Below are 12,995 nucleotides of genomic sequence, written 5' to 3'. Positions count from 1 at the left end.
AATATGATACATAGTACAAACCTGCACGACCAGTTGACTCTTTAGCTAATGCGATGCATGTGATCTTTGTGGTGGTGCTGAATATGGGGATTCAGACTTGCCCTTGGCTTTTATAAACAAGCAACACACTACATGGTGCGTAGCACTAGTACAAGTTCCCCGTTGGTGTTTTATTGCACCGTGACAGCACACGGCCATGACCCGTTCCATGTAAGTCATTTTATTAAGCTCGATTGTAGAGTGAAATGGTTAAGAGAATAATAATAAGAAGGAAAAAGGGTCCTCTAGTGGAACTGTCCTCAGAATCTACTTTACGCCTTTTCAGTTCTCGGTCCACCAGTGAGAGGATCTCCACTTATGGGCCAAAGCCCAAGTTGGGGGCAAGGATGCTTCCAACTTCCAAGAATGAACATGCCAAGGGCTTTTAACATCCCAAAACAAAATGGGGAGTGTGCAAAAGAAGAACAAAATGGGAAAAGGAAATCATTTCAGTTCAATATCATCTTATAGACCAAAAGAAAAGTGTCTTATAGACCAAAAGAAAAGTGGAAAAGAGAGAAACAATAAACAAGAAAAGATCAACTGCATAGATAGACAAAGGGGGGGCAGCATAGACCATATAATTTGCACCTCTCAACTCCACAAAATATGTGCATAACAACCAGTAAAATCTAAGACATAGTCATCTCCAGTTACCCATATGTTGTGTCAGCCAAGGGAAGAGGAGAAGAAATAGAGCAACATTTATACGACCAACGCAGAGCGGAAAACATGTGTTACAGGTAAGTCACAACCCTCTGTCTCCAGATGGCACCACATATAGGGGACAATAGAACTTGATCCTCGATTCCTCATATAGTCAAACAAAGATGGGTAACAAACAATGGAGAAAAATAATCCTTGACCTCTAGTATGATTTGGGGGTTGGAAAACTAAAAAAGCAATCACCGGCCTTGCAGATAAGTACTAAAATTTCCATATGCAAAGAAGATTAGGTATAACCAATGCATATATTTACCGACACTGAAGTCTTCCAGATCCAGACTGACCACATAGGCAACGCAATTCATAATCTACAGACAATATAAAGAGACTAAGATTCGGCCAAATTAAGCAGATTTAAACGAAACAAAATGCTATAGGTGAGGATCACATCAAAATCATTCCTCCATTCTCCATTGGACCATTCCAAGTAATGGTATTTTCATGTGATTGGAAAAAGGAGCAATCAATAATAATAGACGGATACCCTATGACAGATTATCCACTTGTATGACGATAACTTCAGAACTACAATGTGATTTGGACTGTACCACATCACAGAATCCCACATAGCATCATACCTAGTGACCTAGCTCAGAACTGCTACGTTGGCATAGGCAAGTGATGTCCTTCAAAAGGCCAATTGATAAATCACTTCCTTAACTAGAGCTAAGGGTTACTGAATCTTCTCTCCTTTTTCTCCTTGAAGTGACCTCGCTATTTCTAGCCAAGGCAAACTCTTCAGCGAGACAGTCCAGCTTTAAACCTTAATGATGCCTGTGGAATTAGTAAGACTAACCACCTGGAAATCCCCATAGGGGGTCAGGGACTAGAGGAGATGGTACTAAAACTACAGAAAGTTCGACATGTTTGCGCTCTCAAAACTTTTGTCTTCCTAACAAAAAGTTCGAGTTTTGATCAAGTTTGCCCACATGATTTCTAAAATTACAGCTTGTAGCCACTACTCTGCCATGTTAACAAAAAGCATAAACATATGCACACACACTTCAAAACTGAGGTTGAAGGAGGATAATACCGACGGAATGATAGAATCCAATAAGGACTAAATACTTAGATCGAATTACATAAAGTATTCACAGCCTTAGCTGCAATGTGTTCGCATAGAGCAACTAATTAGCATAACCTCATCGAATCACTTGCTACTAATACTATTTTGCAAAACATAATGCCAATTTTTGCCTGCTAATTTTGGTGGTTTTACTGACCTTCCTCCTCAAATCAATCATCGCTGTCATCACTGTCATCTTCTTCTTCGTTTCCAATGTCATTAGCAATGTAAACCCCTGGCTGCACCTGCCGTCTTCGAGTCCTCGAAGGAAGAATGTTATCCAAATCGACCTCCGCAAGAGGATCATCCGACAAATCACTGTCTCCGTCTTCAAATTCGCTTCCGCCGTCGCTCGAATCATCGTCGCTGTCGTCGTCATCTTCTTCTACCAGTTTCCCTTTGCCCTTGTCATCTCTCATAATCCCCTTCCCCTTGGGATTCACCTCCGCCTTCCCATTAGACTTTTCACAGTCGTTTTCTGCGTCGTACTCTTCCTCCTCGTCTTCGTCTTCGAGGTCAGCACTGGCTTCAAACTTATAGATTTTCTCTTCGCCAGCGGAGGAATTGTTGTGGAAATTTTCTGGGTTTTGAGTTTGTGGCTCGGCAGCCAACGGACGGTGATCGGGAACTTCAAGCTTCTGGGTTTTGTTGGGGCAGTCGGGCTGGTCGCCGCAGCTGAGATCGGGTTTGCGCTTCGCGGGAAATGTGAGTTCGCCTTGGTCCTTAGTCTCAGCCATGGGTGAGTGAGCTTTAGTGAGAGGTTAACAAGGAGAGAGATTGGAGCTCTTGGTATTGGGTGGTAAGTTTAGGGTTTTGAAACGCCACAAAGAGTTGTCGAGGGGATCCCAATTCGTACGAGAGGTCTGCCGCCTGCGGCACCAAGAATTTTCCCTCGGTTTTAATCTTACTTTTTTAGGGTTTTGTTTGTTAGCAAATTGCGTCATATTTGTATTTATTTAAGTCACTCAGTAATTTTCTAAAATACATAAGGAAATTTTTTGATATTGTCTGAAAACAAGTGCACGAATAATATTATTCAAAAATTTAAACCACATCCATTATAATGTTCGTAATCACTCGTTATGCTCCTACCTCATACCAAATCCTCCCCAAAACCTATTTTTACCCAATTTGAAGAAATCTATTGCTGTTTCCTTTATTCTTCAGGAATTTTAACGAAACACTTATGATACTTGTTTATTTTTAAAGAAAATTACATTTTTACTTTAAAAAGTCATTATTTGTACTATTCACTTACAACACATTTTTGTCTTTTTTATTAAAATACAAAGTTTTCAAGCTCTGTTAATTAGTTTTCTTTTATTCTTATGGGTCATTTTTTTGTCAAATTATAACTCTTAGCAACAATTATGCGACTTTTGTTCACTTTTACGCACAAATATATCGTTAGATATTTGTCATTGTTCTACATCAAATTGGCTTCTGTATGAGCTAGAAATGAACTCATTGACCATTTTGAAAGACAAACAAAGATTTACTTACCAATTGGATCATCAAAAGTGACAACAATACAATGAATTTTAAACTTAGAACAATATAGACTAAGCTATTACGTTCAAAACAATAATATGTTCTCTTTAAACAAAACTATTATAATGTCTTATTTATATCACATGAAACATTTTAATTTTAATGAAAATGGAGATTTCCTTCTGTTTTTTTTTAGAAAAACTAATGAAAAGAGTTTGAAAACTTTGAGTTTTAACGAAAATGACAAAATAAAGGGCAAAGTAAATAGTACCATTAATGACATTTTAGTATAAAGATGTAGTTTTTCTTTAAAATGAACAGTATTATAAGTTTTCTGTTAAAGTTTTTTTTTTTTTTTTACATAACCAGCAAGTTCTAAGTTGTAACGCATTCAACTTTATTTCCCACTAAAATAATATTCGTTGTCAATTTTTGGTGGGAAAATTATTCGCCGTTTCTAATGACCTGGTAAGCGTAAAATATTCCCAATTTGATGTTGGCTCGGAAATCTTCGGCAGCGCCAACGCGGTCAATGAATTGAAACAAAAAAAGTGGGGCACCGTAAAAGATTGGACGACTATTCACCACCACCCTCCTCCCATCTCCTCTCATCCTCTTCCCCATCCGAGTCTGACCCATCCAACGGGTCAACCCGACTCGAATACCGGATCTACACCGCATCTCTGAACTACATACCCTCAGAAACTCCTACTCACAGCTCCGAAACTCCCAGATTCCCCGATCCGGTTCTCGTCGCCAAGCTTCAAACAGCTTAAACGACGTAGCTTTCGGATCATACAATCGTCCCACCGCGAAAATGATTGCTATCCCTTATTTAACCGCGTTAACCACGTACTTCAGCTATGGATTGCTCTTCGTTTTCGGCCAAGTCAGAGATTTCTTCCGCAAAATCATCGACTGGTGGAGTGCTAGCAATTTGCAGGTTCCGTAATCATTGTACATAATTTTGTTCCTATTGTTTAGTTTTTCCTGTAATTTTATGTTTAAAAAGGCATTGTTTTGTTGCAAAAATCAGGGTTATGCTCCAATCTGTTTAGGACTTGAAGATTTCTATATACGCCGGCTTTATCTTCGAATTCAGGTATTTTGGTTTTCATTTGATTGTGTTATATTTCTTCAGCTGTATGAAATGGATGCAGCTGGTCCTGCAATTAAGCATGAATTCCATGGAGTCCCATAAACATAATTATTGATAATTCTGGTTAATTTTTTAAAGTTTTGACTGGTCAGGACTGTTTCAATAGGCCTATTGCAAGTGCTCCTGATGCTTGGTTTGATGTGGTTGAACGCTACTCCAATGACTACAACAAAACACTCAAGTAACGATTACAAATTTCCTCCAATTTCGCAATTTCATGTATATTTCACGCCTTTTGTTATGTTTTCTTGATTTATATTCTCATTGTGTAACTCGGCTGATGCAGACTAACCAAAAAAACCAGTAGATGCCTTAACTTGGGATCTTACAATTACCTTGGCTTTGCTGCATCTGATGAGTACTGCACACCTCGCGCTATTGAGACGTTGAAAAAATATTCTCCCAGTACCTGTAGTAGCCGAGTTGATGGCGGTTGGTATACTAATACTACTTTGCAAGGAAAAATTGTTTGACCTATTTTTCTAAATGAATTTACCATGATTTGCTTCTATCACCAGGCACCACGGATTTGCATAATGAGCTGGAAGAGTGTGTTGCAAATTTTGTTGGGAAACCTGCTGCTATAGTTTTCGGAATGGGTTATGTTACAAACTCTGCTATCCTTCCTGTTCTGATGGGGAAGGTTTGCATCTTTTCTCAAATGTATGACTTCTAATTTTGTGTTACATTCCTTATCTGAATATGTGCCATTTGACTTTACAGGGAGGCTTGATTGTTAGTGATTCTTTGAACCACAACTCCATTGTCAATGGCGCAAGAGGATCTGGAGCTAGAGTTTGTGTTTTCCAACACAATAGTAAGTTCTTTAGTTACTATACTGTATAGCGTGGATGCTGAGGATTTGTTCTCAGCATCAAATTCTACATTTCAGGTTTTAAATGATGGTGTATATTTTTATACAAAGAGAGCACACTGAGGAAGTGTTAGTTTATATTTAATTGCAAAGACTGTGGGGTTAGGCAGGAGTTTTGCAAGTAAATGACAGGTTTTTCGGTTATTTGCCCGTTTTCCTAATCCGTGTTATGGATTTATTTAATTACTCGAATGAAAGGGCTGTTAATCGGATATGCATTTCCAATATGTTGCTTCTAACATGAATAGAGTTTTACTCATTAAAATTAAAAGAAAAATGAGAAGCTCAGGTTGGAGTTGCACCCTTATATCTACTTGTTGCGTTGTTTACAGCTCCTGCTCATTTAGAGGAAGTTTTGAGAGAAAAAATCGCAGAGGGTCAGCCTAGGACCCGCAGACCCTGGAAGAAGATAATTGTCATTGTGGAGGGGATATACAGCATGGAAGGGGAGCTTTGCAAACTTCCTGAGATTATAGCAATCTGCAAAAAATATAAGGTTGCACCTTGGTAGCTTTCACTTCAATATATGTTGTCTGGTCTTGTAGTTCTATGCAGTATATTTCATTTTTCACAGGATAAATATAATTCTTATGGGTTTGTCTAAAACTTAGAGACGCACGCATATTAAAGGTCATTCGTCACAACAGAGAATAAAATCAACATTTTGTGAAGCATCCTTTAACGGACTGTATTACTTTTCTAATTAATGGGGAACTACCTTACTAAACTATTACTGAGCAGTTTGGATATTATGTATTTATTCTCAGCAACTTCCTTTCTTGTCTTAGGCATATACATATTTGGATGAGGCCCACAGCATTGGAGCGGTAGGGAAAACTGGAAGAGGTGTTTGTGAGCTCTTAGGAGTCAATACAGCTGATGTAGATATCATGATGGGAACATTTACAAAATCATTTGGATCATGTGGTGGCTATATTTCAGGATCTAAGGTTTGTTTTTTGAACTTTCCTTATACTTTGAATTTGTTGATCAGTGCATGGTGTGATCTAGCCAGACTCTCAATGTGGAAAAGGCATTCATTGAAATAGGAGAGACTCAATTCTGCATAATCTATATGACTGGTTGGCTGTTGGTATCTTTTACTTAAGTGGTATTTCTGGATGATCAACCTGACTGAACACACTTTTTAACTCTTAGTTGAAAAGCATTTGTTGATTTTGGCAGAAGGCTTTCTCTGTTGCATGATAAATTGAGTTTTTTTATTCTTAGCCGTTAGACAAATTACCATGTATTGAGTTTTTATATTCTCTTCATAACAAACACTTTGCAATGCCTCAGTTATGCCATCTTTTTATTCACATGGTGCGTCTTTGCAGAGTTATTTAAAAGACATCATGAGCTCCTTATTGAATTTAACGTGGTCGATGCTGTTATGTCCAGGAGCTTATACAATACTTGAAGTACACTTGCCCTGCTCATCTTTATGCAACTTCAATATCACCACCAGCAGCCCAACAAATAATATGCGCCATAAAGGTCCTTCTTGGAGAGGATGGTTCCAATAGAGGTGCTGATAGATACTTGTTTCTGCCTCCTCAATTTCTCTTTGTTTTTGTTTTCTTCTGTTTTCTTTGGTATGTCTTGTTTTTAGTAGATATTCTGCAAATGTCTTTAGCCTTTAATGCTTCTTCTCTATAGACGATGACTGAAAAAAATTTTGTTTCCTTATAGGTGCCCAAAAACTTGCACGGATACGGGAGAATAGCAACTTTTTCAGGTCAGAACTACAAAAAATGGGTTTTGAGGTTTTGGGGGATAATGACTCTCCGGTAATGCCAATTATGCTTTACAACCCAGCCAAAATTCCTGCCTTCTCACGGGAGTGCCTCAAGCAGAATGTGAGTCCAAGTGCCCCCACAGTTGTCTGCTATGGTTATAGTTTTCTGTTGCTCCTAAGTCAACTTAAATTACCCTGAATAAATGGTGCTGTTACAGGTAGCTGTTGTGACAGTAGCATTTCCAGCAACCCCGCTACTGTTGGCAAGGGCACGTATATGCATATCCGCGTCTCATACAAGGGAAGACTTGATCAAAGCCTTGGAGGTAAATTCATGTATAACTTGTACTATTGGACATCCATTCCCTGGCTTCATGTTCTTCCAATTATATGCAACATCCTTGTAACACAGTTGCAATATTGGTTGCAATGTGAGAGTTTGTGCCTTGACATTGTTTTGGGGTTTGGTTCTTTCAGGTCATTGGCAGAGTTGGCGATCTGGTGGGCATAAAATACTTCCCTGCTGAACCAAAGAAGGCGCAGGCCGAAGAAGAAAGGTTGCTGAAGCTGGACTGATTAGCAAAAGTGCAGATGGAGGGATGCCTTAGAGCATTGAAATGTCATTTGTGAGGCATAAAAGGGGCAGGGGAAGCTGGACTAGAGTCTAGGATATTTGATCACGTATGTCAGTCTGTACCTTGTGATTTAACTTTGCCTTATCATCAGCTCCCGTTGTAATGTGGTACTCTCTATATCAAAGGTCTGCACCGTGCTTCGCTCGTATAGGGCGTTTTTTGTTCATACATGGTCGATTTCAGCCTCATTCATGCGTTGGGAGGGATAAGTGTTTCACTGTTCTAACTTCTACTAGTTTTGTTTATTTATATTGCTTTTCTCTTTTCTTCGTAAGAGTTGTACAAATGGAACCTGTTAGTTTGTGACCAGAATTTGCTATTTTTGTTAGTTATTTTCCAGCAATTACAATGACAAATGGTCAACTCAATATCTATCTTTTCTTCACCTGAACAGTTCATAAAATTCAAATTAAATGGGCGAATTGCAAGGCCAATTTGCAGCAAATGGTACACAGTATAGTTCTCGAACACAATAATTACCTTGGTATTGCTGTAATTAGAATGTATTTTTTAAGTGACGGTGATGCTGATTAACTTATAGAAGCAAATATTAAAATTTAAATTATTCAACTATGATGACTATTATTGTCACTTGAGAGTGGTGAATAAACACTTTTATTTACTCGAGATGCGAGTCTAAGTTAAGAGTTGTTAATTTATAACTTCATTTATTCGAACAAAAAAAAGATAATACCAGGTCGACCATCTATTTAAGTATATAATTAACATGTTTATTTTCTATTAATGACAAATGATATGATTTGTAAATATAAAAATCGATTTACCTAGTATTGCTAAAAAAGAAACATCATTTGATTCACTTTTGCATGGCATCCAAGTGGCAGCGGAAGCATATTTGAGGTTTAAAAGAGGAGTGATAACGGGCAAAAAAGGTATTTCCCAAATTTACCCACAATACAATGTATAGTGCAAAATTTTTTCCTTATGTCACCATTTTAATTTTGATCATTAATTATTTAATTGTTTTTATAGTTATGTTTGAGTCTCAAAGTTTTGTTCACGTATAAATCTATTGATGCCCCTTATTTCAAATATTTAATTTTTTTTTTTTTACCCTGAACAAGGTATTTCCCAAAATTTCCAGCTATATATTTTACAACAAAATATATTTCAAATTTTAAATTATAAAGAAGAAAATTCGAATTCGAACACTAAAAGAGGAGTACATTTCCTCGAGCTCATGTCAGCACAAAAATTCAAAGTTTTAAATGGAAATGGATGTCGTAATAAATAAAAAGAAAAAGGCGAAGTCTGAATGTGAATCAGAATAAGTGGCGTAAAATCTGGAAATCGGATGGAGCCTAGAGGTCTGTTTTTATAGTCACTTAAATCAGATAGCCGTAGATTTTTGGAATTAAACGATCCCGGCCGTCCGTTTTAATAAATTATGCTTGATGTGATTAGTGAGTAAAATAGTCCATGGTGTGAGTATCACACCGAAAACCCTCCTTCATCCCTACCATACGTAAAACTCTCTTGTTCGTCTCGCTGAGAGAGAGAGAGAGAGAGAGAGAGAGAGGAGGGTGTCTAGTCTGGTTTCATCACATGAAAGAGAAAGAGAAAAAGTCGGGAGAGAGAGAGAGAGAGAGAGAGAGAGAGAGGAGGGAGAGATGCCATTGAATTGATTACACAGTTGCATGGGGAGTCAGAACTTTTGCAACACCTGGAGGTTCATCTCAGCCCAACATTGCTGTCTTCACTGTCCATCCGTCACTCCTCCGTTGGCCACTCTCCAACTACCACCACCCCCACCTTATCCCCTCCTCCCCCTCCCCCACCATCCCCTCCACACTTCTTAACACTAACCATGGTTTGATAATTAAGTTAACTAGCTAGCTAGGTTTAATAAAAATAAACAAAACCATGAATGCATATTGCACATTTGTCATCCGACCCAGAACAAGAGGTCCTCTTTTGTAAATTGCTCCATTGCGAACACCATAGCTAAACCCTAAATCTGGCTTTTTCTTCCATACATTAATACATACAACCCATTTGCACATAAACAATTAAACAGATGTGAAAAAAGAGAGCAAAGAAAAAGCTTTTATAAATCATGATAAGACTAAATGCAGGCTGCACAAATGTCACTGGAAAATCAAGGATACCCGCAGCAACTTTATTCTCCAAAAGCCCTTGCCAAAAATAGCAAAGAAAAAAAGGAAAATTAAACAAAAATTAAGAAAAAGGTAGCAAATTAAGCTGGGAGTAGCACACACCTCCAGAACCACCTAGCTAAGCTAGATATATATTCTTCTCTTTCCAAAGAGGTAGCCCACCCATTTCGCGACTGCCGAGCGTCCTTCACAGCCACTGTTACTGAAATCCAAGGTCCAACCTGTACTAGTAATTTGCTTTGCTTTTTAACACTTTTGCTTTTGGTTTAATGGACCAAACAGCGGCGGCAGCAGCTGTAGCAGGTGGCGGCCTTCGTGAGAAAACCGAGGCCTCTGGCTTGAGGGCAGGTGTAGGGGCTGAGCTCGGCCTTGTCATTGCCAAGGGGGACAAGGATAACCCGGATCACAAGAGTAAAGTTCACGGGTCGGAGCGGAGCGGATCGATCCATGACCTTGTCCGTGCTGTGACCAGTTTCGGTGTCCTCAGGAAGAAACGAATGACCAGACATAGGCGATCCTCCATCATCAACTTTCACGACCTCTCTTCTTTCGCTGGTGCTGCTTCCTCCAACCCCTCGCACGTGCTACCACCCCCCTCCACTCTCCCTCCTGCACGTGTGAGCTTCCTTAATTTCCCTTTCCTTTTCCCTCTACTTCTCATACGTATATAAATTTAGTATTATTTGCTTATTAATTTGTTCTTCAAATTTTACCCTTCTTTGTTTGAGTTAAATTTAATTGAATTATTTTCTTATTTATTTAATTATTTTTCTGAGATTTATGTGCTCCCCCTTTGGTAATTACTTGAAATCTGATGTTTTAGTTTTCGGTCCATATGATCTGACACTGTTCCATCAGATGTATGTTAATTTGATTTGTATTTTTTGCTTGATTTTCTTCCATTTATTTATTTTTATTATTTTAATTTTTTTTGGTACAAAGACTAGATTGATTTGATTGACCTTTTTCAAGGACTGGATATATGACCCTTCCACTTACAATTAATCACTCTATCAAATTTTATAAATGAAGTTTCCGGCTTCGTTATAAATGTTGTGATTTGGATGATTAATCAAAGGCAATTGAATGTTTTTCTTTGGGGGGATTTCCTTTTGAAATATTAACTATTTTATTTTACTTTGTAATGATTTGTTGGTTCAATGGAATCAGTCGGATCCAATATTTATGAACTTAATCTATGTGATGGCATGATCAGGTTGGGCACCAACTGTATAAATCTACTGATAGATTGATGTATGTCAACGTACATGACGTATATAACAACCTTTACTAATAAATTTGTATGTGTTCGAAAGGAGTCCCCATAAACCCCCTTCCCCTTAGATATAGATTCTGGGAAACTCTATAGTATGAATTTGTCATATTCGATATGAACATTGTATAGTTAAATAACCGTTCCATTGATGAGTTCACCTTTTTTTTTTTAGTTAAAAGGCCGAAGAATTGACAAGTTCACTCTTTATAGTAATGTTTGATGAGCGAATCTTAGTTGGATTTATTCGTATTTGATATAGAGTCCCTAATATTAATCTAGCTTGGATTCTAGATTCTGAAGGTTCCAACTTTGCTAAAATGCTAATCATCATTTGATTTGTTGTCCAAGACACGACACGGTAGAAAAACATTGCACCTTTGTGACTTGTCACTTATCTCAAGACAAGTTTGTTCGATGCATATCTTTTTTTGCCTGGGTCTGATTTCAATGATATCATGAATGGATCTGGATGCTTCAGGTAATTGATCCAACACGGTTGCGATTTCTTTTCCAAAAAGAGCTAAAGAATAGTGATGTGAGCTCTCTCAGAAGAATGATACTCCCCAAGGTAATTACTCAATATGTATCGCATTTGTAAATGGCACTGGCTATGATATGAATAGTATCATGCTAACTAATTGAGCTATTAAAGATTCATATGTATATGACAATGCCAAATTGTTTACTTAATTGCAGAAAGCAGCCGAGGCTCATCTCCCTACCCTCGAATCAAAGGAAGGAATGGCAATCAACATGGATGACATAGATGGTCTGCATGTTTGGAGCTTCAAGTACAGGTTTGAAGCTCCTCGATATCTTTAACGAGTTCTCTATTCCTTTCAAGCCCCGATCAATTTTCTGGCAATTTATGATTGCACAAAAAGTCATCTACTTCTGTTGCCTTTTCTAATTAATCAGGTTTTGGCCTAATAACAACAGCCGAATGTATGTACTTGAAAATACGGGTACATATCTCTGCCTTCTTTCCCTTATATCAAACATTCGGTTCTTATATTGGATTATCAATCTTGTAATGTTGAATGTTTTTTTTTTCAGGTGAATTTGTTAATGCACATGGCTTGCAGTTTGGAGATTATATCATGGTTTACCAAGACAATCACAACCAGAATTACGTAGGGTGACCAGACCATTATACAGTTCAAGATGATTTGATCATTAATTAAACAGATACTAATTAAGTTGTTCTTGACCGTATGTGCATTTGCAGGTCATTCAGGCAAGAAAGGCATCTGACCAAGATCATGTATACGGAGACATAAGTGGTATGAACATTGCGGTGAATGACCTCTATATGCAGGAGTCGAGTTCTTTTTACATGCCGAAAATGGAAGAGGATACGACTGCGGGCTTGTCATTTGTGTATGACACCACCACCTACTCAAACGACTCTCTGCTTGATTTTTCCGGGGGATCAATGATGACAAACTACTCCAGAAATGGGTCTCTGCATGAAAGTTTTGGATCTGTTGAGAACTTGTCTCTTGACGACTTCTGTTAAGTTTTAGCGTAAACTAATATATGTGCAACATCAGTATAAAGGGCATTGCATGCAACTATATGAAAATATGTAACCACCTAAGTGAAAGTCACCAAATGAGTCCGACTCTCTCTTTTTGTACCTTTGTAATGTATTTTGACAGTTGATCGTATGCACCAATAAAGGCAGGAGCGAGTGTAGAAATTTGTGACATGTATTTTGTTTAATTTTCTGGATAGATTTATGATATCGATTAATCTTCCAATTTTCTTGCACAAGAAACTGAAATGAGTATTGAATATGTAAAAAGATTAACAAAATATGTAATTGGAACGAGTAATCTAGTTCCACAGAT

The 12,995-nt window shown here is 37.9% G+C and overlaps 3 protein-coding genes across 3 annotated transcripts; 2 read left to right on the top strand and 1 right to left on the bottom strand.

Moving 5' to 3' along the window:
* Positions 1-2,001: 2,001 nt before the first annotated feature.
* LOC103442091 (histone H2A.Z-specific chaperone CHZ1) lies at positions 2,002-2,568 on the bottom strand. Its single transcript, XM_008380840.4, has one exon. The coding sequence runs from the start codon at positions 2,566-2,568 to the stop codon at positions 2,002-2,004; it is 567 nt and encodes a 188-aa protein (XP_008379062.3).
* A 1,187-nt stretch (positions 2,569-3,755) lies between these two features.
* On the top strand, positions 3,756-8,096 carry LOC103442090 (long chain base biosynthesis protein 2a-like). The gene is made up of 12 exons (XM_070805212.1): positions 3,756-4,265; positions 4,359-4,424; positions 4,574-4,662; positions 4,768-4,913; positions 5,000-5,124; positions 5,205-5,298; positions 5,688-5,851; positions 6,144-6,305; positions 6,757-6,883; positions 7,048-7,214; positions 7,312-7,419; positions 7,571-8,096. Exons 1-12 carry the CDS (start codon positions 4,140-4,142, stop codon positions 7,667-7,669), a joined length of 1,473 nt encoding a protein of 490 aa, XP_070661313.1. The 5' UTR covers positions 3,756-4,139; the 3' UTR covers positions 7,670-8,096.
* A 1,154-nt stretch (positions 8,097-9,250) lies between these two features.
* Positions 9,251-12,857, top strand: LOC103442706 (B3 domain-containing transcription factor FUS3-like). Its single transcript, XM_008381520.4, has 6 exons — positions 9,251-10,483; positions 11,621-11,710; positions 11,839-11,939; positions 12,061-12,107; positions 12,199-12,275; positions 12,371-12,857. The coding sequence occupies exons 1-6, from the start codon at positions 10,136-10,138 to the stop codon at positions 12,659-12,661; spliced, it is 954 nt and encodes a 317-aa protein (XP_008379742.2). The 5' UTR covers positions 9,251-10,135; the 3' UTR covers positions 12,662-12,857.
* Positions 12,858-12,995: the final 138 nt, after the last annotated feature.

This window comes from Malus domestica, chromosome 09 (genome assembly GCF_042453785.1).
Source record: "Malus domestica chromosome 09, GDT2T_hap1".
Lineage (NCBI taxonomy): Eukaryota > Viridiplantae > Streptophyta > Magnoliopsida > Rosales > Rosaceae > Malus > Malus domestica.
Note: the sequence above shows the minus strand (reverse complement) of the source record. Positions and strands in the feature narration are given on the sequence as shown.

Excerpts from the sequence above, each read along its gene's own strand:
- LOC103442091 (XM_008380840.4), bottom strand. The coding sequence starts at position 2,568 with ATGGCTGAGACTAAGGACCAAGGCGAACTCACATTTCCCGCGAAGCGC.
- LOC103442090 (XM_070805212.1), top strand. The coding sequence starts at position 4,140 with ATGATTGCTATCCCTTATTTAACCGCGTTAACCACGTACTTCAGCTAT. Across the intron at positions 4,425-4,573 it reads GGCTTTATCTTCGAATTCAG|GACTGTTTCAATAGGCCTAT; the intron begins GTATTTTGGTTT and ends TTGACTGGTCAG. Across the intron at positions 5,852-6,143 it reads CAATCTGCAAAAAATATAAG|GCATATACATATTTGGATGA; the intron begins GTTGCACCTTGG and ends TTCTTGTCTTAG.
- LOC103442706 (XM_008381520.4), top strand. The coding sequence starts at position 10,136 with ATGGACCAAACAGCGGCGGCAGCAGCTGTAGCAGGTGGCGGCCTTCGT. Across the intron at positions 11,940-12,060 it reads GTTTGGAGCTTCAAGTACAG|GTTTTGGCCTAATAACAACA; the intron begins GTTTGAAGCTCC and ends CTAATTAATCAG. Across the intron at positions 12,108-12,198 it reads GTATGTACTTGAAAATACGG|GTGAATTTGTTAATGCACAT; the intron begins GTACATATCTCT and ends TTTTTTTTTCAG.